The 25,518-nt window shown below is 51.7% G+C and overlaps 1 protein-coding gene and 1 long non-coding RNA gene across 7 annotated transcripts in view; both read right to left on the bottom strand.

Annotated features, from left to right (window-relative positions):
* Window positions 1–5,957, bottom strand: part of FLNB (filamin B) — a 74,479-nt gene extending 68,522 nt beyond the window's left edge. For 2 of the 5 annotated variants that reach the window (XM_041118675.1, XM_030043797.2), the window contains exon 1: window positions 5,394–5,790. In XM_041118675.1, the coding sequence (XP_040974609.1) occupies window positions 5,394–5,742 (349 nt within the window). In that variant the 5' untranslated portion in view covers window positions 5,743–5,790. Of the gene's footprint in view, window positions 1–5,393 lie in introns of all 5 variants that reach the window. The other 3 variants (XM_030043798.2, XM_030043800.2, XM_041118676.1) reach the window with 3 other exon arrangements.
* A 1,105-nt stretch (window positions 5,958–7,062) lies between these two features.
* LOC115353825 lies at window positions 7,063–23,939 on the bottom strand. 2 transcript variants are annotated; one of them, XR_003927713.1, is made up of 3 exons: window positions 23,800–23,939; window positions 20,750–20,825; window positions 7,063–7,176 (listed from the first exon to the last, which is right to left on the bottom strand). It is a non-coding gene; the product is annotated as an uncharacterized LOC115353825 (long non-coding RNA). The 2 variants fall into 2 exon arrangements; XR_003927714.1 differs by lacking the exon at window positions 23,800–23,939 and adding an exon at window positions 21,292–21,849.
* Window positions 23,940–25,518: the final 1,579 nt, after the last annotated feature.

The raw sequence follows: 25,518 nt of genomic DNA, 5'->3' as shown, positions 1-25,518 counted from the left end.
CCTACTTCCACGCACCTGCACCGAGATGACTCCCCCTCCCCCTGGGTGGGTGCTCTGGAACAGGACCCACAGTACTATCAGAGTACACCCACAAAAAGCGAGAAAATCTCACAGGAACCTACAGGTTTCTCTACAGAAAGCCTGGCTACCTCCCCAAGAGCCAAAGTTGGGCTTGATGCTTTGTAAGCAACAGCCACTGGGACAGGCTCTTCAGGCACACCGGTACCAAGCGCTAACAGAGCCAAACCCCGGGTCGCCGAGCTTTGCACCTGCACTATTGCAGTGACTTACAGGTTAGGTGCCGTATTCGTGAGCTGCATACCACACCAGGCAGTAAAGGAAGACAGGTCCGCAGGCAGGCCCACCTGATGCTGGTGGCAGAAGCCTGGCGAGTGTCACAGTAGAGCAGAGGTCTGTTCACACCAGCATCACCCGCAACACACTGTTTTGCTCTGGTGTGCTTGCTTAGCACGTATTAGTGGTCTAAACTTGGTGAGCCCTTGTTCAGGTCCCAAACTAGCTGCACATCAAAGCCTTGTTTCTGAGGGCAGAGAGAAAACAGAATTCCTCTGCAGCTTGGGAAATTCAGAGATCATTGTTTTACTTCCCATCGCTTGGAGCGGACACTGAACAATACTGGCAATGCAGGAGCATGGCCACACACAGGGCTAACCACGTTCTTAGATTACAGTTGTAGGCTAGGAAAAGAGTTATCCTGACCCATTTAAACATCCCCAGGTAAGTCAATACAGGACATGGCATTAGAATATGGAGCAGTTAAGACTTCAGTCCTTCTTGAATAGCTGGCATAGCATTCAGTGCCTTAAATGAAAAAGCTGTTTAGCACATTAGTCTCACTGGTCCCAAGTAATTTTACTGAAGTTTGATCACTTTACAAGTTTCCGCTCATATGTAAAAGAATGCAAGAACAGTCTGTGTAAGCTACCTTAAAGGTTCCTGTACCTTGGAGCACATAGCTCATGCAAAGCCCCTTTTTCTCTAGACCAGCAGTCCAACTATTGAAACAGAAGGCCCTGAGGAGACCAGCCACCCTCAGAAAATGAAGCCACCTCCAGTTTCCAGCAGTGAGGCCCACTGCCAGTCTATCAAAAATAATTTGAGGGGAAGGATTAAGTGTCACATTTCCAAGAAGCAGAAACCTGCTTCCAAGACACACTGGATATTTTCCAGAAAACAGCCTCCAGGGAAGTCACAGGTAAGTGGCAGACAAAACGCAAGTGTATTTTGACTACCTCCTTATGATGTGTTAACAGCACCTGGAGCGAGACAGAGAGAGACCCTAAATGTATACAGGCTGAAAACACATTTTCCTTTTTTCAGTTTTCAAGCACCTAGCTCTGGGCATTACAGGATAACACATTTACCAAGTTTTAGAAGAGATGCATTTTCCTCTAGGAACTCGAGATTTGCTTTGTCACCCTTCAGTGTATGAACGGCCTAGGGAAGAAAGTTCGTTTTCAAGTATTTTCCTAAAATAAGATTTCCATAAGGTACTGAGACTCCCAGGTCAAGATACTTTCATCTTCAGAGCGTGCTGGAGGTCTGCACTATAGAGCGCAGTGCATGCATCAAGTACTTGGCATGGCTCAGCTCCCTCCAGGCACTGCAGTGGGGACTCAGGACCACCACAAAGACAAACCTGAAAACCAACCACACACCCGTAGCCGAGACTGGCACTGGATCCCAGTGCCACGGCAGCAGAGCTGCCACGCAGCCCCGGCTGGCCCTGCCCATCCATTTACTTGCATCACCACTTGACATCCTGCAGTTGCGAGGCAAGCCATATCAGCTCACTTATCTGGTGAAAGCACAACCCAGCAAAGAAACCACATGTTTTTCAGTTTGATCAATCTGACTGCATCAGTCTAAGACTACAGTTTTACCAAACAAGCCAGCCAGCTGCTCGGCGTCCATCCTGCCTCTGCCAGCGACACAGGGCTGCCAGGCGAGCACTGCCCACAAAGACGCTGCCAAGAAACACCGAACAGCACCGGAGCACACACCTAGGACCTGCTGGCTGCAAGCTTGGGTGCAACTTGGCAGGTCACAGCCCGAAACCACAGGCTTCAGACACTGAACTCCTCTGTTTCTAAGCTAAATCAGTTGACTCCTATTGCCTGTTATCAGGGTTTCTAGGGGCAAGCTCAGTGCCAAATTAGCTTCAGCCCCCCCTTCTCTGCCACTTGCTACAGCTTTTAGCAAGGCACAATGCGGCTCCCATACAAAGTAATCTGTGGAGTCGATCAGCTCCTTCGGCCAAGAGCAAAGCCCTTGTGCTCTGCATTCCTGGCATCCTACTCCCCAGCGCCTGTCACTCCGCACACCACTCAGCACCCAGGAATCTGCAATTATCTCAGTCTAGCAGACAAAAAAAAAGCTAGACTTAAACACTTGTTAACACTTGAGTAACACAGCAGCTACCTCATGTTGAGCAGAAGACTCTGTGAAGTCACCTGCCCTCACAGCAGGTTTTTCAGAGCCTTCAATCCCATCTTTGCTAGATGGCACAAAGCACCTATGTGCTTTATGGCCGTTTTTATAGTAGGCCACACATGCAGTCAAATCTGCACTGAAGTGAAGGCACTTCATGCTTAGAAGAAAAGCATCCTGAAACTACCAAAAGACTGAGCAGAGACTGAACAAGGGGTAACAGCAGCATGAGAGGCTGGACTCCTAACTACATCCAGAAAGGGTTGTGGTCAAACACTATAAATTTAACTGATTTCTGTGTAGAGGCAGACTTATTTTAAATGGACAAATATCAAATGCCAAAAGCTTGCTACTGAAAAAGTTTAAAAGTGTGGTTGTAGTATAGCAGCAGTAGCTGAGCCATAATACATGGCTTCCAAAACATTCCTGGAAGTTAAATAATAACTGGAACAGGCACTGCATCCACTTAGCAGAGATCTGATGGCATTATTAATGCCAGAAATCCAGCAGCTGCAGCTGTCAGGTTTTGCCAGCTGATTTGGCTCAGAGCTGGCCCTAAACACCCCAGGCCCTAAAGACCAACCTGGTCATAAAAGTTCTCCACCTAAAAGCCTTTACTGGTACATAGCTCCAGGCCCTGTAACGGCCCTGGTTTTGTTCAGCAACACAAAAGGAGACTAAAAGCTAGAAACACAAAGCAAGCCCCAAGTTCTTCAGAACCTGCAGGGAGAAACAGGATAGGGACAGGTAGTGATCCCAGCCGACACTGCGCCTGCAGGAGAGGTGGTGTGGGCTTCAGCCCCTTCAACCAAGTGGAGCACTGCAAGGCTTGCTTTGAGTGTCTTTTTCGGAAAGTGAGTGCAGGATGTTTTTTCAGGAGTGGCTCAGTTTAGCCAGGACTGTACAGCAGGGCTCCTGTGCTACCACTTGGCTCCAGCTCTGGTGGCACAGCACAGATGGAGCTGTATACCCCTTCACGCAGAGGCTGGGGTATGGCAAAGGCACTAGCAGCCATAGCCATTCCATTCTCCCAAAGCTTCAACTACAAGTTTTTTCAGGGTTTGGGGGGGGGGGGGGGTTTAATTTTTTTTTTTTTTTTTTAATAGCCAGCACAATGCAAGTAAGCTGCAAAGCAGTTAGACAAGTCTTAAACGATTACAGCCACCCTGCAGCTCAGTCTAATCCTGTGAGGGAGCTGTGCTGCTGGAGCAGCATTTCTAGAAAGGAAGTCACTGGAAGCCAGGCCTGACCGGACTAACCTTGATCTCCCAAACCCGCAGCCCTCGGGAAGTCCCACAGACAAATAGGAAGGCAGCTGGAGCAGCAACGTTCTTCTAGGGCAAACAATACAATAGGAGGGGAGCACTGGCCTGGTGTTAGCATTGTGGCTGGTAAGGAGCTATTCCAGTGGCTGAGGAGGAAAGGTGAGCTCCAACGTTAGCAAAAGCAAGCTCAGCCCAGGACTCAGCAGCTGCAACTCAAACCCCACTGTGTGCAAAGGCAGTGCATCTCTGAGTAAATAATTAGCACCAGCTCTGTTCCCAGCTGCAAGTACGATAGCTGTCTTCCCCCAAGAGGATAATCAGCCATTCGGGACCCAACAGTCCTCCTTTGTCCAAAGCTGCTTTTACACACTAGTAGTGGGGAACAACAGGGTACCCACCTACTCCACCCAACCACAGGTTTCCAGAGAGGGCCAGGTCTCTCCCAAACTGGAGAAGTTTCTATTTTCTTGCTATTATAGCTAAGGCCTCTGAAGGGAAACAGCTTTCACCCTGGCCAAGAGTTTTAGGCAACTGAGCAGAGCTGCACTCACCCAAATTCAGCTGTGCAATTCATCGAGGCCAGAGTCATCAGGAGGCAGTAATTAGAGTTATCTGGCAAAGAGCTAGAAAAGGCATTCACATTCCTTCCCAGAGATCTCTCAGGCATTCAAATTATTGCTTTACAGACTGCATTGCAGCCACACCTGAGCTATTCCCAAAACAGTCACCACAGGCATTCCTGAGGGATCATCTGCAATTTGACATGCATGCCAACAGCTTTGATTTCCTGAGCAGCCCACCAGTTACCTAGCAATTGCACCCTCCAGCATGGCACGGACAGTCAATCCCAGTGCCAGCCAGGGCAGGCATTAGCTCAAACCACCTATCTCCTGGAGCTAGCAGAGGTCCTTGTACATTTTCCACCCATGACCTACCACAGCTGAAAGATTAAGGAGAAAGCACAGCCCTGTTCAAAAGCTGCAACCACGCTTAGGCAAGCATCCACGCTAACCTGAACGCTGGCATCATCTACTGGGCTCTAGTGAGCAAGGAAAGTCTCCTCACCCTCCTCTACCCCCTATGGTAGCGTGTACCTCCCCAAAGCTCATCCCACGGGAGCCAGGCTCCAGCACCCTGCCGGAGCCCAGGGACCCCCGGCTGGACACAGGCTGGGACAAGCATCGTCCCAGCTGCGTCTCCTGCCAGGGCTATCGGAGAGGAAACGGGCTGCACAGGGAGCGAACGTGCTCTGGGACTGGGTTTCTTCAGGAAAAGACCTGAAAGCAAAGCCTCACCTGGGAATTAGTGACTAAGAGAGAACCTCAGGAGGATAGGAGAGCATTGCCAGCCCCGACAGCAGGGCTGCGGGGCAGCCCTATGGCACACACAGCTTCAGACCAACTCCGCGCTACACCCCCAGAGCTTAGGCTCCAAAGAAAGAAAGAAAAGCAGCAACCCCTCAGCTTCCGACCCCGCAGCCCCGGGGAGCCCGGCCGGCGGCACCCCACGGCCTCCCAGTGCCCCGAGCCCATCCACGCTCTGCGAGGCAAAGGTCCGGCGCAGGAAAAAAAAAAAAAAAAAAACAAACAAAAAAACCAAAACAGCCCACAACCAAAACCACAATAAAACGAGAAAAAAAAACCAAAACCCAAACCCACCCGCTGGGGATGCACTCACCGATGGAGACCAGCTTGATGTTCTCCCTCTCGAGGAACTCGAGGGCCACCGAGACGTTCTCCAGCTGCATCTGGCGGAAGGTGGGCCGCTGGTGGTACTTGCGGTACATGCGCTTCTGGCTGAGCACCTCCAGCAGCGCGATCAGGCGCAGCCCGTCGCCCAGGTCGTGCTGCAGGTTGCCGATGCGCTTGTTGACGCACCGCAGGTGCTCGTTGCACCAGCGGGTGAAGGTGTTCTGCTGGATGCGCTTCCAGGGCGCGTCCTCCGCCAGGTCCTTCTCGGTGGCCGGCATCTCCCCGTCGGGATCTGCCGCTCTGCGACCGCCCTGGCTCCGCGCCTGCGTGCTCATGGCGCGGCCCCGCTCCGCCTCCTCCGCCGCCGCCGCGATCCGCTCCGCTCCGCCCGCGCCCCGCCCGGCCGCGCCCGCCCGCCTGCGGGGAGGGAGCGCGGCGCTCAAGCGGCGGCCCCGCTCCTGCGCCTGGTCCCGCCGCAGCCGCCCCCGCTGCCTCGGCCCGCCCGCTCCGCGCCGCTCCCCGGCTCTGCGCGGGCCCCGCGCCGCCGCCCGGCCTTTATCCGCCGGGAGCGGCACGCCCTCGGCTGCATCAGCCTCCCGCGCCCCGCCGTACCGGCCCCGTGAGGGGATGGGGGGGGGGGGGAGCTGCGCGGGTGCCGGGCTGGGCTGGCAGCGCCATCGCCTTTCCCTCCCTCGGCGGGGACGGGGCCCCCCGGGAGACCCCCGCCGGACCGACCCTCACCTGGCCGTGGCGCCGGGCGGGGCGGGGGAGCGGCCCCCCCCCCGCGGCACTGCTGCCCCGGGGCACAGGCGGGAGCGCGGGCTGCGCTGCAGCGCTGCGTGGGCCGGAGCGCAACCCCCGTGACACTAATGCGCGGGCGGGAGCGCAGCTCACCTGGCGGTAGTAGTGCGTGGCCGGGGGCGCCAGCCCCCCCCCCGCCTTGCACCGCAAACGCAACTGAACTGCCCAGCGCCAGCCGGAGCGCAGCCCCTGCGCGGCTTGTGCGCGCCCAGGGCGGGTCAGCACCCCCCCCCCGGAGCAAAGGCAGTGCCACCAGCCAGGTCGCTGCTGGGGGGGACGTGCAGCCACGGGGGAGAGTGGGGGGGTGACCCCGCGCGGGGGCCTGCACGGAGCGGGTGTCCCTGATCTCTGTGGGCTGGGTGGGATTCGCTTCTGCACGTCTGTAAAACGCTGCAACCGTCGGGAGCGCTGTGCGAAGTACGGCCCGGGCCAGGGGAGGTTGGTCGTGCTCGCAAGAGATGCAGCACGCTGCTAAGGGATAGCACCCTCTGTGCTGATACGCAGGATTTTATCAACCGTTTAAAGAAAACTGAAACTTCAAGAAGCGGTCAAGTAAGGCTTGAATTCTCGGGGGTTTCTCTCCTTTTTTCCCCCACTTTCTGTGACTGATTTCCTGGCCTGCCACTCCCTGCCGACATACAAGACTGTGACTTGCCGCTGACTCATTTGATGACAGCAAAGAGTCAACAGAACTACCCCATCTGCAGTTGCTACATGCTGACTTTGTGCAGGTTGCGGAGACGTCTCATGACACTTACGGGGCCAGTGAAAGCTGCCGTGAGGTGTCCCTGCGTGTCCCTGCCCCGAGGGAAGCCTGTGCCCACCCGCTCGCCCTCCCCTCGGGGACTGATCCTGCGCATACTTACAGCCTTGCCTTTGCTACCAGGAGCTGCTCCACCGATTTCAAGCGAAGTGTATGCGTGCGTATCTATTTACATCAAAGCTGTCACACTGAAAGATGCGGGAGTCTGTCAGAGAAAACAAATCCATTAAAACACAATCAATAAAGTCTAATTTAATTAAATTACCATAGCCACTCTCCGCTAAAATTAGAATACAGTTTTCCAATTATTTTCTTTCAAGGGTTTTATTCTAATGCCTTTAGTAAGCCGTGGCACTGTGGTTTCTCTCCAGTGACCTAACAGCTCCTTCCCCCAGACTAAGTTATATTAGATAAATTTGTTCGCAAGAAAATGAGAAAGAAGCAAAGATGAAGGTGTGGTAAAGTGGGAGTTATGCCTAAACTTCCACTGCTCCCCAACCAGCATCGCCTCCTGTTTTAAAACGGTCAAAGAAATCGGAGATCAGATGTAATATACTGAAACGATGAGGTGTATCTCATGGTACAGCAGCCACTGCCCTTTCCGCAAATTATTGAGCCAAGCAGCAAGAAGCATTCAAATAAAAACTGACTTTAACTGAGGGATTTTATTTACAGAGCAAAACCAGCGACAGGCCAGAGCGGTGCCCCAGCCGGGGCAGGTTGTGCGTCCGCGAGCAGCTCTCTGCCGTCAGCGCAGGCTGGTCCAGCCCTGGGGAGAGCAGGCTGCAAACGTGGAGCTGAGCCTTTTTTCAAGGGCTGTTCTCCCATCATCCTATACTTCATCTTTTAATAGATGCTAATTGCTTATTGACTTTGGCCTGGGTTGGGACTCCTTAGCAACTATTCCACATCCAGGTTAGCTGATTGCTTATAACATTTTAATTTCAGTTCCTTTCCACTCCCGCACTTAGTCATGCACACTCTCTTTAATATCGTTTTGTGCCTGTGCCCCACTGAAAGTTGAAGCTTCAGCCATTTTTTTCTGTAACAAGTGAATAAAAATTAAACAGGAAAAAGGCAGAATCAGTATCAGGACCTTAATTTCTGACTTAGATTTTTAGCTAATGTTTTCAATAAGGGTCATTTATTCCATAGACCCAGCAAAGAAAATTTTCATCCCAACAATGTGCTGTGCAACAACATGCTCTGCGCACGCAGGACAGCGGTTTCTTTGAGTGGTTTTGCACCACTTCATCATCCTCCCGTCCATCCCACCAGAAGCACTGAGGCACTAAACCAGACGTGAAGTGCTCAGCGAAGCGCTGGCATGGAGCTGTAAGCCCAGCTCACCCTGTCAGCCTCGGGAGAAGGGCAGCGGCCCAGCCGGGGCTGTTGCTGCTTGGGACCGCGCGGGGTCAGCGGGATGCTGGTGGTCTGGACGCAGCAGCCCGTGTCACAGCTGCCCTTCCCTGCACATCACAGGGCTTTTGAACATAATTCGGCCTTTTGCATCCCGATTGCTTTCACGATTATTGGGAAACAAAGACTGCTTTATGGGAAGAGAATGAAAAAAAGCAAAATAATTTCTGCTCTGAGGAACAGATCTTGTTTCCTTCCTTCCCTCCTTCCTTCCTTCCCATTCACAGATGACCCTCCCAGCTGTGGTCTGAGTAACGTTCCTGGCTGACGGGCAGCGGAGGGGGACAGCCCCTGCGTGCACCCCATCGCCCGCATGGGTGTTTGAGATCGGGAGAGCCACCGTGTCTGGGAGCTGCCTGGCCACAAGCGTGGCACCCGGCTGTGGCAGTGACCACCGCGCCGGGCAGTTCCTCTGGCATCAATGCCTTGTCCGCCTCTACCGATGAGAGTCGCCTTGTGCTGCTCCGTGATCGCATTCTTCTTGGGGTCATGTTTGGCCTGAAACACTGGATTTCCTTTGAAATGAAGTTGGAAGGCACTTTGACACGAGTGAACATGTGTTTCAAGTTTCATCAGGAGGCAGAGAAGTAAAAACAAGCTAACCCATGAATCTGTACTTGCTGGAATACCGTCTTGGTACTGTATATTATTACAAATGAAGTAATGTATGCCTTGCAGAAATACCTTATGTGTATATTTATACGGGTAGATGTTTGTGTGGACATATGTATATATGCAGAGAGGGAGGGAGATTTCAACACTACGCACTGGGGCAGATACACTTTTTTCTTTTGATTTGTCCTGTCTGATGAGGATCTTTCCATCCCGGCTCTTCCTTTGCTCACTAGATGCAGATATAAGGAAGGAAGAACACTGTCATTGCTTTTTTGGTTCTCTGTAAGCAGTTGCAAAAACACAGCATTGAATTTTTTCCACTGTTTTAAAAATACTCTTCCTCCCTCTTTATGACAATTCACTGCAAGGCTGGACTTAAAAAGACCCTGTTTATTCAGCAGCAGAGGTCTTCCACTGCCAAATGCTTACTGTTTTATCATAGAACTGTTCAGAATATTTTGCATTTGAAAATGCAGCCTTGACAAATGGGATGAATTGTAATGGCATTCGGTTTCTCTATTTTTAGCAAAAAGATATTGAAGAATGTCTCTCAAACCAGAATATGGCATTAGGCTCTGTGAATTTACAGGGAGTTGCTTTGTAGGCAGGAATAAAAAAAATTAGGAGCATAGTTTAAACCGTAAAGATAAATAAAAGTTGGCCGGCCTTTACAGGTCTGCTGCTGCTCTTGCTGGGATCAGTGATAATCCTTAATGGAAATTTAATCTCAGCACAGATTATTTATCACATCTTTGGGGGCCCTGGAAGCGTACCATGGGACTCCGCGGTGGACACTTGCCATTAGTTTTTTGGAGCATCCTTAGAGCAGGGAGAAATAGCAGCTCTGACCACCAGCTGTTTCATTCAGGAAAGGTCTGTTTAAGGCTGGCTTGCAAAAGCAGAAGGGTGTGGGGAGCGGCGGCGCGGGCCCTCGCTGACATCAGTGGACAGGCAGCGCATGATGGGGTGACTAATGAAGTCTGAGGTCTGCTTCAGGGTAATCAACTTTATCACAGTCTCATGTGATAATATGTTCTTGGATTCCTCCAAATCATCGGCTATTTATGAGTGATCCCGACCATTTGGGACACTGTATGTGCTCTCTGCTTGACACATTATTCAGCAACAGCTTGCTTTTATCGTAAGAGGACAAGAATCAGAATTAATATCGAATGTTAATCCAACATCTGCACGTTTTGTTTAGAGCAGAATTGGCCGTGGCTGACCATTCAGGGCTGACACTTTGCAGGTGGAAGGGCTTTTCTCTACCACTGGCAGATCCTGGTTCAGGTATTGCCTCTCTGAGGATCAGTACAGCTAGAAACGTCATCTTTTAAAGACTTCAGTGGTGCTGCTAATACATGAGGAGCACTGATTTTTTTCCCACACTACAACTAACACCACACAAATGACTTTGAAGATGCATCACATCTCAGCAGAAACGTGTGGTGAAAAGCCAGGGAGATGCCTCCATCCTTTCCAAAGGTTCTGTCAAAGCTGCAGCACCCTGAGGGTTTGTACCCCGGGGCTGTTGAAGCTTGGGAGTTGTCAGGGCAATGGCTTAGAAAAGGAATAACTGGGCCATAGGCTATAGCACGCGGGTAGCTTTAGAAATTTATCAGGAGATTTTAAATATTTATAAGTTTTTGGCACGTAATAGCCTTATCCAAACACAGGACAGCATTGTGTGTTGCAACAAAAGCCATGCGCAACAAATGCCGTGAAATAAATTATAGCACATTCAAAACACTGTGCAGATGCTAATCCTCGCAGCGCCGCAGGGAGACTCATCCGCTAATCCAGCGCTCAGCCAGTAACATTAAAGATAGAGAAGCTGAGACTCAAAGTAGTTAAAGGTTTGGGTTTTCAGAAGCCGCAGACACCGTAACTCAATGGGATTTCATGACTAAGTGACCATAAATGGCTTTGCCGTGCAGCCAGCAGCACTGATCCTGGCTCAGCAATCACAGCCAGGTCCCTGGGAGCAGCACCCAGCCTCGCGCGTCAAAGGTTTCCAAACACACCGCACATTTTCTTCACCGGGTATGCTGTTTACTGTGTTTTGAAAGACAATAGAAGTGTTTCTTCTCAATTGATGAAGTAGTTGTTAAGCCTCTCCTTTCGTTACCATGATCTCTCCCAAGCGAAGCAAAACTGAGACAAGTTGTTCAAGTCAAAGCATGAATTAAATGGCTTGCGTCATGGATTGCATTTTCCTTATTCAGCAGCTCTATGGAAGGCAAAGAAGTTCTGCATTATACGAATATTGGCTACGACATTTGATACAACTTGTTCTGAGTTTTTCCATCTTCTTTTTTCCTCCTACCTCTGTTATCCAGGGAAGACAGCAATACAAGAGCACACAGCAGCAGTTCAGTCCAAATCAGACAGAAGGATGTCTTTAGGCAGAGAAATCTCTAGAAATATGCTGAAAAATAGAAAACTTGTCCTGGAATTTGTATTGAATTTATCATTCAAAAGTCTATTTCGGCAACAGTTGCTTGTTGTAGTAGTTGTGTCTGGGGCATTTTTTTCAGCTCTCCGTGTCTGGAAGAATATGATTTTTCTTCTGTACATAGAGGTCTTGCTGCATTATATATGTATACAGAAGCTGAAACTGGTGCCAAAAGCAGCCATCCATCTGGCAAACACAGCCCTTTGCCAGAACTTACAGTGCTGCTCTTGCTTTGGATCCCAGGAAGACTCGCAGCTGGAATTTAAAGCTCTGGTTTTGACACAGGCTGCAGATGGCCCAAGAGCAAGGCTGCTCATGCTTTTTGCTATCCTGTGGCAGCTGAAGTCAGGGGAGACAACCAAACTGGTATCCATTTAGCACATACTGGAAGAGCAAGGACAGGGCATTCCCTCAGAGTGTGTCTGATGCAGGAATTGGCCTCGTTTGTTTGTCCAAAATACCCTCGCTGCTTGTTCCTATGGAAATGCTGCAAAGTTCATCTATTTTTCTAGGTTCATCTATTTTTCTGATAGATAAACTGCTGCAGGGTGTTTAATCTTCTAATTTGTGAAGATGCTTTTAAGTGAAAAAATGTATACTCACAGCCATGGATAGGCATCTCTTTTTTTGCAAAATCCAAATAAAAGTTGTGTTGGTACCTGAGGACGATGTCTGGCAGTGCAAACATCCCCACAGCAGCGCCTGCTCTCAGCCAGAACCCCCACCGAGCACCGGGAATGCAGCAATGGCCACGCTGTGGGTGTCCAAGCGAGACATAGCTTACCCAAATAAATGTGACTTGACATATCAAACATGAAGTTGAAAAATAATTTGAAATAGCAACTCATTTTAAAAATAACTCAGGATCTGATTTCATGACCTGGGAAGTCAGATCCTATACAAAGCCACACAATGCTCCAGTGTGCAGCTGATCACAGCTTCCTGCCCCTATCAGATACCGCAGGCGCGGGCCTCATTAGACATTTTGTGTGCTTACTTCCAGCTTTACCCACTGCTTGTGTTCGCATTCAGAGTAACTGAGGCTCTCTTCCTAAGATGGCATGCCCATTTTTCTTGGGATTTGTGCTTCTTTTCTCATGCTTTTACGCCGTGAGTTGGAGTTTCCAGGAGTGACGGTGTAAAATCAGAATAAAACATCTCACATCTGCCAGATCTCGTGGACTGCACAGATTTCCAGGCGTTCCCCGGTTACTCTTCGGGAGTTGTTTTAACCTGGGGTACAGATGAATAGTTGTGATTGACTGCAGAGGAGTGGCCGAGCTCCTCCTCGGGACAGCTGGATGAAGCGTAGGAAGGAACGCTTTCCAGGGGAACAGTGTACATTTTTTAAACAAACCAAAGCCCTTCTGCGTGACATAAACAACACTGTTGACCTACGTGCAGCCAAAGGGGGAGGTCATTCGGCTCTCCTGGCACGCGCCCCAGGATGCGGCAGCCACGCGGATGAGAATGCCAGTGCATGGAGTGAGTGAAAACATGCACATCCCGGCTATTTCAGAAGAAAAGCATGATGCTGCACAGCGCTCATATCTACCATCCCCATTGCAGTCTTCTCATGATGGTGAATAATCAACCAAAAAAACGCTTTAAGTGCCTTCGCTTTCTGCAAAAGGCTGAAGTCACTCTCCTTTCTTTTTTTTAAACATTTCTCACAAAAATATTCCCAGACAGAAATCTTGCGTAAGAAGGCTTAAGTCTACTGACTCATTTTGAAAGCTACTTTATTAGCCCCTACATGGGCTGATAAGCCTTGGCTGGCACGTAAGGACACAAGGGCCGTGCATTGTTCTGCTGCTCAGCCCGGTGCGGCGCTGGCAGCCTGATCTTGATCCAGCCGAGCCATTAGGGTATTTAACTTCCTCCATAAACGGTTGTATGTGTGAGGCCATATATTTGGGGCCATTTCACTGCTTGAAAAGGAGCTAACCTTTTAAACACGTTGCAGAACCAGAAGGAATGGCAGAGGCCTCTGTGGGCAGCATCACATTGATTTGGGTGAGAATTAGGAATAATAAAGGGTGGAAGAAAAGCACTTGGACCTGGCCAGCAGTTACCAGCCTCAAGCCACCATTGCCCCCGTGTAGTTGTTCGTCAGTTCTGCTGTTAATACATTGCAATATCCCGCGGCTGAGCTCTGCCCAGCAACACCCTGCGAGGAGGAAAGGCGGAGATGGGTGCAAGAAACACCAGCCGGGGGAAAAGGGCAGGGTGTTGCCGCTGTCACAGAAAATAATGGAAGACACCACCCCGAGGGCGGGCAGGAGGAAGGTGGCACCTCGGGAAACCGTGGGCTGTGTGTCCTGGCACAGCCCCCCGCAGGAACTGGGGGGCTGGGTGTCCAGGGACGGCTCCGCCGGGTTTGTCCGGAGAAACCGGAGCCCCCAGATGGGAGAAGACAGGGCAGGAAGAAAGCTGAGCAGATCACCCATTGCCGTGGCACAGTCTGTGCCTTACCTATTCCCAGGAGCTTTTCTGGGTGTAAACTTTTCCTAAAAACTGTGAGATTCGCTTGTGGGGACTCCTGCTCTGCTCTAGCTCTGCCCCTGTCTTGTAGGGCAAAACCTGTGATTCCCACGTTCCTGCTTGTCTCACAACGGTGATTCCTGGATTTTACAAAGCAGCTCCAAAATCACCAGCTAAAAAAAGCAATAAAAGGTATGCTACCGGGAGAAGATGGCATCAGAAAGGTGTTACTGGTGGAACTAGCTGGGCAGCTGGCGCCTCTTGCTCCTTGGGTGCCTGACAGAGACCCAAAATGGGAGATAATACCAAGAATGAGCCCAGCCACATGCTGTCTGATTGAAAAGGACCAAAAAGTAAAAATAGATCCTTTTCAATCAGTGTATTCCAAAGGGCAATTCAGCCGTGCTGCGGTAGTTGGCACTGCACTTCACGTCAGCCATCTGGTACAGCGCTCCCAGCAAGGAACCTTGTAAGCCGTACGCGCTGTGGCTTCCCTATTGGGTTAAAACACCAACAGAGAGGCCGGAATGATGCTGAGGGGAAAAAAGGAGCCCTACCAAGCCCAGTCCTGCTAATCAGAGTGAGCAGAATGTAACAGGGGAACAGGGTTGGGGCATGGCTTGAGACCCTTTTTTGAGGGTGGTCACTGTGTCTTAGTCCCACCTGCCCCATTGCTGCAAGGGGTTTGTTAGAGCAGGGAGAGGGAAGAGTGAGGTACAGATGCAGCAGCCTCAGGTAAGCGGTTTTATCTTTGCAGCCGTGGTGATAACATGGGTCGCAGCAGGTTGGAAGCGATCCAGCGGGGGCCAGTCGTGCTACGTGGGAGCCCCGCAGGGGCCTGGCAGCGGGGACCCCGCCAGTGCCCGGGCAGGGAACTCTGAAAAGCCCTGGGTTATCACCGCTGCCCTCTCAGAGGCACTGGCTGCTTGCACGGGCACGGCACGGTGGCCGCTCACACGCCTCCGATCGCCCTTGTTTGCTTTTGGCCTCTCTGAGGTTCGACCCTGGGGAGGGAGGTGGCAGCAGCTCCTCTGGGGACCAGACCCACCCCCCCGAATTGCAACACACGCCAGCAGGGCCAGGCGTACCCACGAGAAGCCCCCTTCTCCTGCTTTCTGCACGGCAACGGTCTTTTGGATATATCTCCTTTTTGTTGAACTTTGTACGTAAAGGTTTTCCTCCGTTCTGCACGGACTTTGGTCCTTTGGGCAGCAGCCATCGCTGGCTGGCAAGCTCCTGCTATGACTGCGTCTTAAAGCATCGGGCTGCGCGGGATGCGCGCCAGCACACCTGCGTTATCTCCGTCTCCCTGGGAGCGGTAGCTGGGATGGCTCCGCAGCGAGAGCCTTCGCTCCTGTGAGAAAAGCACAAATCTGGCTGTTAACACGCTGGTGCTGCCGGTGCCCGTGAGCTGTGTACAGACGGACCAGCCATGCCCTGCCTCGTGACAGGCTCGGCCCCGTAGGAGCCTTCCTCCTGCTCCTTCGCCAGCCTCCACCGCGGTGTGCCCAGCCATGTGCAAACCCGGGGAGGCACTGGCCCGCTGTGTTTTCTGTAATCCCCACAGCAGCAGCGAATTTTCCTTCTGCAAAGCAAAAATCCTCGCCCTGGTTCCTTGACAGCAGCAAGTTTCCAGTAGCAAAGTGGGGGCGTGATGAAGTGGTTGCAAACTGGTCAAGTGCAACTGGAAAATGGCTTCGTCATTCGTACTCCAGCCTAGAAGGCTCAAGGCAGGAGAGCAGCAGCCGGTACAGTTCAGTTTCCCTTCCCGGCAAATCCCAACCCCTCTGACGGCTCTTAGAAACGCTAATTAGCACAAAGTCCGTTTAGCTGCCGGCCTTGGAGGACGAAGGGATACGGTAAAGGCAATCACGGCCCCAGAGGGCTCTGCGAAGGGCGCTTCAACCCGGGGCTGGATAAAAGCCTATAAATTACCAGAGGGTTAGGAACGCCGCCGCGCTCCGCAGTTCTGCTGTGAACGCAGAGCCGGGGGGGGGACACGGCGAGGCGACGGCCGCCGCCAGCGGGTTCCCCACGCAGGACCGAGCCCGCCGGCGCGGGGCTGAGCGGGGGTCTGGCGGGGGCCCCGGCACTCGGTGCGTACCCCCGGGGCGGCGGGACGCTTCCCCGCGGGGCCGTGGCCGGCACCAAACCTGCCCTCACGGCTGCTCCCCGCGAACCCGCTCGGCGCGGGGCTCTCACCCTCCCAGCACCGGACAAACCCCAGTGAAACGAGTTATTAGTTTAATTTGACCAAAACGCCCGCAAAGCCGCAGCGGGGAGGTCACCTAAACGTGGGAGAAGGGTTCGCTCGCCCTCCCGCAGCCCCGAGAAGCCCCGCGGCCGGGCGGGAGGCAGGGAAGGGGATGTGCTGCCCCTGCCGCGGCCTGGGAATATCTCCTAATGCCGCAGGAATGCGGTTAGGTCATGGCGAGTCCCCCACACGCCCTGCCACTGCCTCCCAGCCATCCGCCAGCCGAAAGCTCTGGGAAGCATCGTTACCGCTGAAATGGAGGCATAAATTTCTGCTGGCGGGGCTCCTGGCTGTGAAAGCTTGTAAGCCGTAACAACCGCTCGCTGCGACACGGTTACTCCGACGTTTCCCCTGGTACCTGTCCCATCCGTGAGAGCTGTGGGCAGGAGGAGCGGGAAAGGGTTTTTAAAAAACTTTTCATTTTCCTTACGTAGTTGAGCGTTGCCGGGGGCGATACTTCTGACTGTGCGTGAATCCTTCCCGCTGAACTCACTGGGCATGACGCACCCACGGGAGGGGAAAGCATGCCCGAGACAAGAGCGGCTAAAGTACTGTCCTGCTGGGCTGCTCCTTCTGAAGATTTGTATTTCTTTTTCCAGCCGAGGAGCTTTATTATTACAGAAAGAACATGAGATTTTTATGAGTGATTTTACAAATTAGTTTCTCAAATTGTTTGCAGCAGCACGAGAAATGCTGCAGTCGTTAAAGTTCATAGACAGTATCGAATGCTCCTGCGCTGCAAAGCTTTTCCTTGTGCGACAGAAACAAAGCAAAGTCGCCCCTGACGTGTTTAGATGTCTGATCCTGAAACGCTGTTCATCACCTCTCTGCTGTAGCCGTACGGCCACTCATCCTGCCCTTGTGCACATCGGTGGAACGAGCCGGGAGCTGAACCAGCACAAACCCAGCTACAAACATGATTTTAAAAACAAATAACTAATTATTTCCATTCATTGCATTTAATTTGGGCTCATGCAGAAATGCTGTTCATCCAATAGTCCAAAATATGTCACGTATTAGGAGCTAAAGAGTCCAACCCAGTGAATGAGTCATCACCCAGTGGATGAAATCCCATATCTTCATGGCTGCTCATAAATAAGACAAGCTCAACTTTATAGTAAGTCATAAGTAAACAATGAACTATATGAAAATCAGAATCAGCTGTGTTATAACTGCACGGGCACGGTGCCTACATAGAAATGAAAAGCGAATGTGATACCATCACCGTTTGGCTTTGGAGGCTGAATTTGGGGCTGAAACTCTTAACAGGGGGTTTGATGCGTGTAGCAGGGCAGTCGGACATCCAGACCTTTGAGGCCACTGCAGATGCCTGTTTGCAATAAACAACACATTATCCCGGCCATTACCACTTCTGAACGCAGCCTCAGATCCCGACGGGCGGATTTTCTGAAACTATCATCTGGTATCTTCTCGCTACAGCCCAACACCTCCAGACAGTGCTCCCGTGCTCTCGCAGCCTCCTCCTGCATCGGTGCTATGTCCTAGCTGGAAAAGAAGGGCAGCAAAAAGCTGCTCCTTCACCCTGAGATGAGCATCGGTGCATCCCGTGCATCCCTCATAACCGCTGCCCTGAGAGCTGGGCTGGATTCACAGAGCTGGCTGGGGCTTTTGGGGGGAGGGGTTGGTTTGTTAATAACAATTTGAACCAGCGTTATGAGAGAAGGCAGGAAATAGCAGAAAGTATTGATCAACCTCTGCCTCGCTATAAAATTAACAGCATATAAAACTCAGTATTGAAATAACTGGAAGCCTGACCGCACCGCAGACAGCACAGCCGAAGGGCCGGGCGAGAGAAGACGTGCTCGCGGCACGGGGCAAGACCGCGGCACGTGGCAGCGAAGGCACCGCGAGCAGTGGGGGCAGATGAAGCCACCTCCAAGTTTGAGCTCCATCGTCCCCGCAGGGAGGGTCTGCCCGGCCACAAGCAGCTCGTGGGGCTGCGGCCAGCTTTGCAGGGGCATTTGCTTCAATGAAAGCATCTTTCTGCTCCTCAGGAAGAGAAGTGTTTTGCTACCTTGTCAAAGACTTTGGGAAATGAATGTTTTTCTCCCCCCTTTTCTCAGATCCTATTCGTGTTCGGGTTAATGGTGCAGGCGGGATACTTGTTCTCGGAGCATCGCAGGAAGCAGATCCTTGGATTTTAGGGAAAACCAGGATGCGCTTGGGCAGTACTGAAGGGGAAATGGCAGGTGGACAAGGTTGACCATCTCAGGGGATTTTCAGTTTTCATTAGCGTGCCACCACGCAGGAAACCATTACCGGCAGGGGCGTCCAGAGCTGCTATTGCCTGAATATAGGTGGGGGATAGGTGCCGGACAGAGGAGCAGCCGTTGAAGACTTCCAGGTCTGCGCGAGCTCGGTGGTGCACTCCGAGGCAGAGATGTCCTGCTGCTCCCTCGCCGTAACCTTCTCCTCTTCAGTAGAGCGGAGCAGCTCAGGCTGCCATTAGAATAGCTATAGGGCCAAGACAGTAGCTGTCTGGCTATAGGAAGGGGAGAGACCAAAGCAGCTTTCCCCTGAGAGAGCAAAGCTCCAGCATCTGCCAAAATACACAAGGACACAGACTGCCTTGCGACTGTCCCTGCAGAGCAGGGGCTGGGGCAGGTCGGGATATCCGTTCTACAGGGATGTGTCCAGACACGGGGAGGGGACCTCTGAGACGCGGCAGAAGAATGAAAGCCCAGAACAGGCACAAGCCCGGTCGCGGGCGCTCGGTCCGTCCCAGGGGATGCAGCATCTCACGCCGGGGGACGGGGCCTGGCTCCCTCCCTCCCCCTGGGGCGCTCCCACCGCCCCGCCACGTCGGACTGCATTTCTCTACAACACCGGGAACTGTGGGACCCTCTCAGGACTCCACAGATTATTTCCAGGTCCTCTCAAGAGACCTCCAAAGAGCTCCTCTGGCTCCCTGGCTTCCCGACGGTCCTCAGCCCAAGCGGCTCCGGCAGTCAGAGCGCGCCGGGCAGCGCTGCGACCCCGGCAGTGGCTCTTCCCACCAAGGATGCCCTGAACGGGGAAGGACCTTTATTTTCTCAACCCCATCGTAGTTGCAACAGGGCAAAGCACAGATGTAATCCAACCAGAGATGTGACTGCAGAAGCCCAAGTCACTACTTGCTGTGCAAGCAGAGGTCCTCGGTATGCATTCTCTTTTTAACATCGGAAAATTGTTGTACCTTGTTAATAAAGTTCTGTAAATGGAAGAACAATTTCCACAAAGGAAAGAATGTAAAGCTTGCATCGGCACAACGTTACTTCTAATCAAGTGATCTTCATAATTCTCCAGAACAAACGGAACTTCATATTTTCCATATGTAACCATCTTTGTCACCCAAAGCACTTTGTATTCAATAAAAATACCAGCTTTCATTAGAGAAAAAAAAACCCTTCTGGTGAGCAGTTTTCCTGGCATTGCACGTCTCTGGTTCCCTCACTCAACATGTTTAGAATTAAATCACAAAACCTTAACTCACCCTCTAATGATCTGTTTGTTTCCAGATTCATATTCCCACAATATGTTTGCTGACAGCAGTTGGGCCCTTTGACAAAAGACAAGGAATTTTTCCCAACGATGTATATTTACTTCATCCTGGTGCATTACAGGGGGAGGGTGCAGGCTGTATGAGCTGTCACCAATAATGTGACTGTGAGACCAAGTGTCATTTCTTTAGTACAAACGAAATGTTTAGAATAAGTGTTCTTTGTTCCAAACATTATCACTTCAACATTCAGCTTTTTACGAAGCGAGCTGTGAGAAAGGTTGACCCCTATTTGAAAGGATTTTTAAATTTAGCGTCTCTATGAGTCGGAGCCAAACCGCCGATGTGTACGGTTCTCAGGAGGAGGATGGTAAAAAGCTGCTCCCCTCAGTTTCAGGCACTTCAAAACTGTTCTTTTCAACTTTGTATTATGTGTTAGAACAGAATAAAAGCAAACCAATTCTTGAAAGGATACGTTCTTTCAAAATAAATCTGAAATGTTACACCCCAAATAATATTGAATCCAGTATTTTGACATTATTACACCTTATTCCTTTCTCCCACCCTTAAAATAATCCCTTCAAATTCATATCGATTTCACAAAGCACTTTGATCTCAACAGAAATGAAACACACTAGGATGAAATCTGGTCCCACCAATATGTCCTGAGCCTCTCTCACCTGCCCATTGATGGATGGGGCTGGGAAGGTGTCCCCACCCGGGTGTCCCCACACAGCCACACTCGAGGCAGCAGTGACAAGCAGCTGTTATTTAATAAACTGGTGACACCCAATCACAAAGCAAACCTAAGTCTGTAATATCTGCAGAGCCCTGGATGTGGTCTCTTTTAAAAGTAAATTTTATCTCATCTTTTTCTGGGTCTAGTGCAAGTTTCTCTGTCAGAAGAATATTGGACTTTGACAGTGGCATGAATAATCTCATCCCATATAAACATACTGGAAAACTGCATCCAGATGTGGTATTTGCCACTCAGAAAAGACAACAAGAACAGGAGAGTGGCGAGGAGGATGGCTATGGCATGGGAAACGCACCTTGTAGAGAAGGGCTTCGGGACCCCAATCTGCTGCTGAGAAGGTCGAGGCCAGACGTGGTCACCGGCTGCGGCACCTGCATGGGGAAGAGCAATGTCAGAGCCCAGGGCTCCTCCGTCCCCAGAGGGAAAAGGACTCTGGCAGAAAGCTGCAGCTAAGCAGGCACGCGCTGGGGAAATACGTTTTCAAACAGGAGCAACTTGACCTTGTGAACAACTAACTGTACCCTTATCCACCTATTACGGCAGATCCTCCACCTCTGATATGGAAAAATCAACATCAGATGTTTCTCTAAAACACAGGCAATTTAAATAGGAACAATTTAAGGTGGTTGTCCCACCTATTGTATTGTACCTCATCACTGATTTCACACTCCCTGTTTCCTTGGGGCTAATTTATCCTATGAACAGCGATCCCAAGCTTTACTCCTAGAAAGAATTAATATCTTACTATTACTTCCATTTTTACAGCAACTAGAATTGTTCTTATTTGCTCATTGCAAAATATTTTAGACACAACCAATAAAATACCTCCATGTTTACCTGAAGAAAGGAAATCCTTTCTGCGGACTCCCCTTTGCTCCCTGCTGAGATGACGACTCAGAAGACTGCAAAGTCCTGCAGCGGCGCGAGGGTGTTTCTCTGGGGTGTGAAGCTGACCCGCCTTTATTACAGATAACAGCTTTAGGGCACAGGCATTGTTCTGCTTTACCAGTACCCTGTTTTCACAAGGTATTTAATGAATAGGCTTTCAACTGCAAAAATACACGCTGAGATCAGGAAGGCAAATGACCTTTGTGCTTGTGATTGCATGTTCACATAGTTACGCTTATTTTCCTCATTAACATATAGGTATCCCTTTTCTGTTAACGTGCTTTATTTAATTTTAATAGGCTTTTTTATTGTATTTAAAAAATGTAGAGGAAAACAGAAAAAAAAAATCCCATTGTTCTCCCACATGTTTGTTTTCACTACGACTACTAAGAGGAAAAGCCCTTTACAAAAACAGGATACAGCAGACTCCTCTGCACTGCAGCCCTGTGCCCCCCCCCGCACACTCGCACACTCCGAGCACAGTTCCAGTGGTAATCGAGAGTCCATAGAAAGTCATAAGTAAATGAAAAATCTCAATGGGAGTTTCATTATCCACTTGAATGGGAGTAGCATCAAGTCCCTACTGAATAAACCCCACCAGCCCGGGCAGGTTCTGCTCCCCTCGGATGCATTGCCATCTGCCTACGGGCATTTTTCCCTGCGACTTCAGTTACGGGCAACGACGGGCAGACAGGGATGTCCGCAGGGCAAACCCCACCATCGCGGGAAGGCGTCGAGCCAACGAACTGGCTTTTTGCATGGCAAAGGCTGTAGCATCCAGCATCCCTTCCCTGCTGTCCTAAGAGACGAAACACCGGGGACCCATCCGATGTCACCTACGTCAGGTGCTGCCTGGCCCCAGGAGATGCCCCCAAATCCCCCGTCGGCCTCGCTGAGCAGCAGCAGGCTGTCTCTGGGGTGCCCTCAGGAGCGGGGCTCCCTGCTGCGTTTCTACTAATGACTTTCCAGATGTCCTCTCTTACTGCATCCCACAGCCTCCTTTCTCCCTGCTTGGATTATTCCTTCCCCTGCTCGGTTTTTGGCCGGTCGGCGGAGGGGTCCCTGGCTGTGCCAGCAGCCCCTGGGAAAGGTGCCGGGGCCGAGGCAGGAGGACTCGCAGGCTGCGCTCACTGCAAAGCACATTCCTGCGGGCTGTTCTTAAAAAGATAGTAAAAATTGCTGTTTTCTTTCTCCCTGCACGTTAGCATTTGGAGGAGTTCATTCTTCCAAAGAATAACACAGACTTGTTCTCCGTAATACGGAAGAACAAATCAAGCGCAGTTACCAGGAGATCTGCATTTCTGTAATCAAGAGCCTCATCTCTGGCCAGAAAGTACCTTTTGGGAATTGGGTTGTAGCGACTGGGAGGCCAGTAAAGAGCAATCCGAGCTTTTCTGACTCTGAAACAGTGATTGCAATTCCATTCACCTGGTCAGAAACTACCGCTTAGCAGCCATCCGCCTGGCAACCTCCTTCAGACACCACCCCAAGATCAGTTTAACAAAAAAAAAAGTCTCAGATTTTAGGGAAATATTTTTTGTGGTTTCTTTCTAAGGAAAAAGATATAATGCCATAAAGGTGAGAGTATTCTTTGGGGAGGGGGGAACAATATGCTATTTCAGTTTTAATTTTATTGGGATGTGGTTGTACTTGTTTTCCTTTAAACTAAGTGTAATCCTTGTTTCTCGGACAGAAATGATGGTGACTTCTTATTCAGCCTTGATTTCTGAACAAGAGGAACTGTTACTGTAATGTAAAGTGATTACATTTTACAATGTAAATTATATTATAAATGTTTATGCAAAGCCTTAGGTAAGACTATACCACTTTACAACGGCAAAATAAACATGCAAATTACTGACACAGTGTCTTTGAACCAGTGAGTGTTTGCTTTCATTCAATAAACCAAAGAGCCAGGGAGACAACACAGAGTTAGCACACCAGGCTATGCTTGGTATTACTTAAAATCAGAGCGCAGTGTTTTCAGCTCAAGGAAAAAAAGCCAATTTCCGTTTATACCGAGAAGATCTTTCGTTGTTTAGAAACTAAACCCACATCCCTCGCTTTTTGCATTTATTGGTAAACAGCTGCCCATCTTCAGAGGACAGGATTAAGGAATATGGCCATCATTCCTTCCTCATCAGGGAGAAATAAACCCACAACATCCTCCCTTGCTGCATGCAAGGAGTTCTGTTACAAAACCACGTCGTTCCCGAAGCCTCAGGATCCGCCGACTGGGCGTCCCAAAAGGCAAGAAACAGCACTTCCCCAGGCGCCGTTAGGACACGCTCGCTTTGAGCAACCCCTGTTCTGCAGGGGGATCAGGGAGAACCCTCCCGGCGCTCCCTCCATCCCACGGACCATCACACCCCGCCGTCGTCCTCCAGCCCCGGGGGTCCCGCCGGGGGCGAGGGCAGGTCCCGCAGGGTGCCCAACCCTGCCACCCCTCGCACCTACCGGCTGCTGCTCCCGCCGGCCCCGGCCCGCCGATGGATGAAACTGCCGGGCTTGGGCTGGGGAGCTGCTGCTGTCCCAGCAGCGGGAGGTCACCAGGCTGCTAGTTTGATCTTCAGCGCGTTTTCCATCTCAAAAGTTTAACTCCTTCACGCCCTGGAAGGCGAAATATCGGCAGGGCCAGCTGAGCCGCCGCGCTCGTCCCTCGCCGGGGACGCTGAGCACACCCTTGCGCCAGGCTGCCGAAAACGAGGACAGGCGCCTGACCGAAACCGGGACGCGTGGGGTCGACGTGGGCGGTTTTGCTCTGAGACTTGGGGGTGAGTTTGCTGCAGAGAAGCCCACGGTGAGATCTCCCTCTTAGCAACTTACACCCCCAAGCCCCGTCCCGAAGCCTCCCATATTCCCACGCATTCCTGTGGCTGCCAAATCCCCACCAGAGACCCCGGGGGCTTACGCTTGGGAAGGGAAGGGGAAAACCTTTGACAGCACTTTTTTCCCTTTCTCACCAAGCCCCTGGGAAATTGCAGGGGATGGAAACCGCTTCTGGCAGATGAGAAACCTGCATCCGCGAGGGCGCGCTGGGAGGTGGCCCTAAAACCTCCCAGCCCCAGCCCTGCTGCCGGGACCCCCCAGTCAGACCTAGCCTGGCTGTGCCCATTCCCGGGCACCCACCTCCCTCCTCGCTCTGATCAGAGAGGGGTTCCTGGGGACAGGGTTTGGCGGTCCAGCTCAAGATGAAAGGACATTTGCTCGTGCAAGAGCAGAGGGAAGAAGATGCCTCTGCTTGGCCCTCTCAGCCCACTGGGTTTCCAGCTCCCTGTGCACCGGCACCAGCCCCTGCATGTGGTACTACCGTAATGCACGGGACAGGGTAGGGCTGACCACCGGGAACGCAAAATACCGCTATTTCCAGCGAGATGCAGAAAACAGTTACGTGATGATGTCAGCCCCAACCTCCATGTTCCTCTTGCACTTCTCTGCCGTACAACTGTGGAGCGATGGAAACGCTTTCTGCATCTCGAGGCGCTGATTTCTGTCCCCCGTCCCCTGCTGCAGGCTCGCTCTCACCTTTAGCCACCACATGCGCCCCACGCAGACTGTTCAGAGTTGGCAGAGGGAATTTTTAGGCTCCTGCCCCACCCCTGAAAACTATGCTAAGTCTGGCCCTGCCAAAGGCTTCTTCAAACACCACTTGTTAGGCATGAAATCACGGCTCAGCATGAAACCCTGCTCTCGGAGCTGCTGTCACACGTGGGCTGCCCTCTCGCCCAGCTGCGCTGGCAGCCGGAGGAAAGGGACGGCGCGAACATTTACCAGCCTCCTCTGCAGGAGGATGCACCGGGTGGGCAGGCTGCAGGTCGTCACAGGGAAGGCCACGCGTGGCAGGGGCAGGAGCATTTCACGGGGCCGGCAGGAAGGCAGCGGGGCTAAGCTGCGGTGGAGGTTTGCTCATCGACCCGCCGTGCTCTGCGGCGTCGCGGAGCTCCGTGGCCACGGTGCGCGCTGGCCCCGGGCGCAGCGGCACTCGCTGTGCTGAGCCCAGCTGCTGCCCACCCCCCCTGAACCTCCGCATCCTCTCCAGCGCATCGGCCCGCGCGTCTGCAGGAGTCCGCACGGGGCCTCGTCGCCCGCGACAAAGCGCTCGGAGCAAACGAAGAACACGAGGCTCCTGCAACTCGCGGCTCCGATGCCGGCACGTCCCACCCCGCGCCCTGCGTC

The sequence above is a fragment of the Aquila chrysaetos genome, chromosome 20 (genome assembly GCF_900496995.4).
Source record: "Aquila chrysaetos chrysaetos chromosome 20, bAquChr1.4, whole genome shotgun sequence".
Classification (NCBI taxonomy): Eukaryota; Metazoa; Chordata; class Aves; order Accipitriformes; family Accipitridae; genus Aquila; species Aquila chrysaetos.
This window is presented reverse-complemented; position numbering and strand designations above follow the sequence as displayed.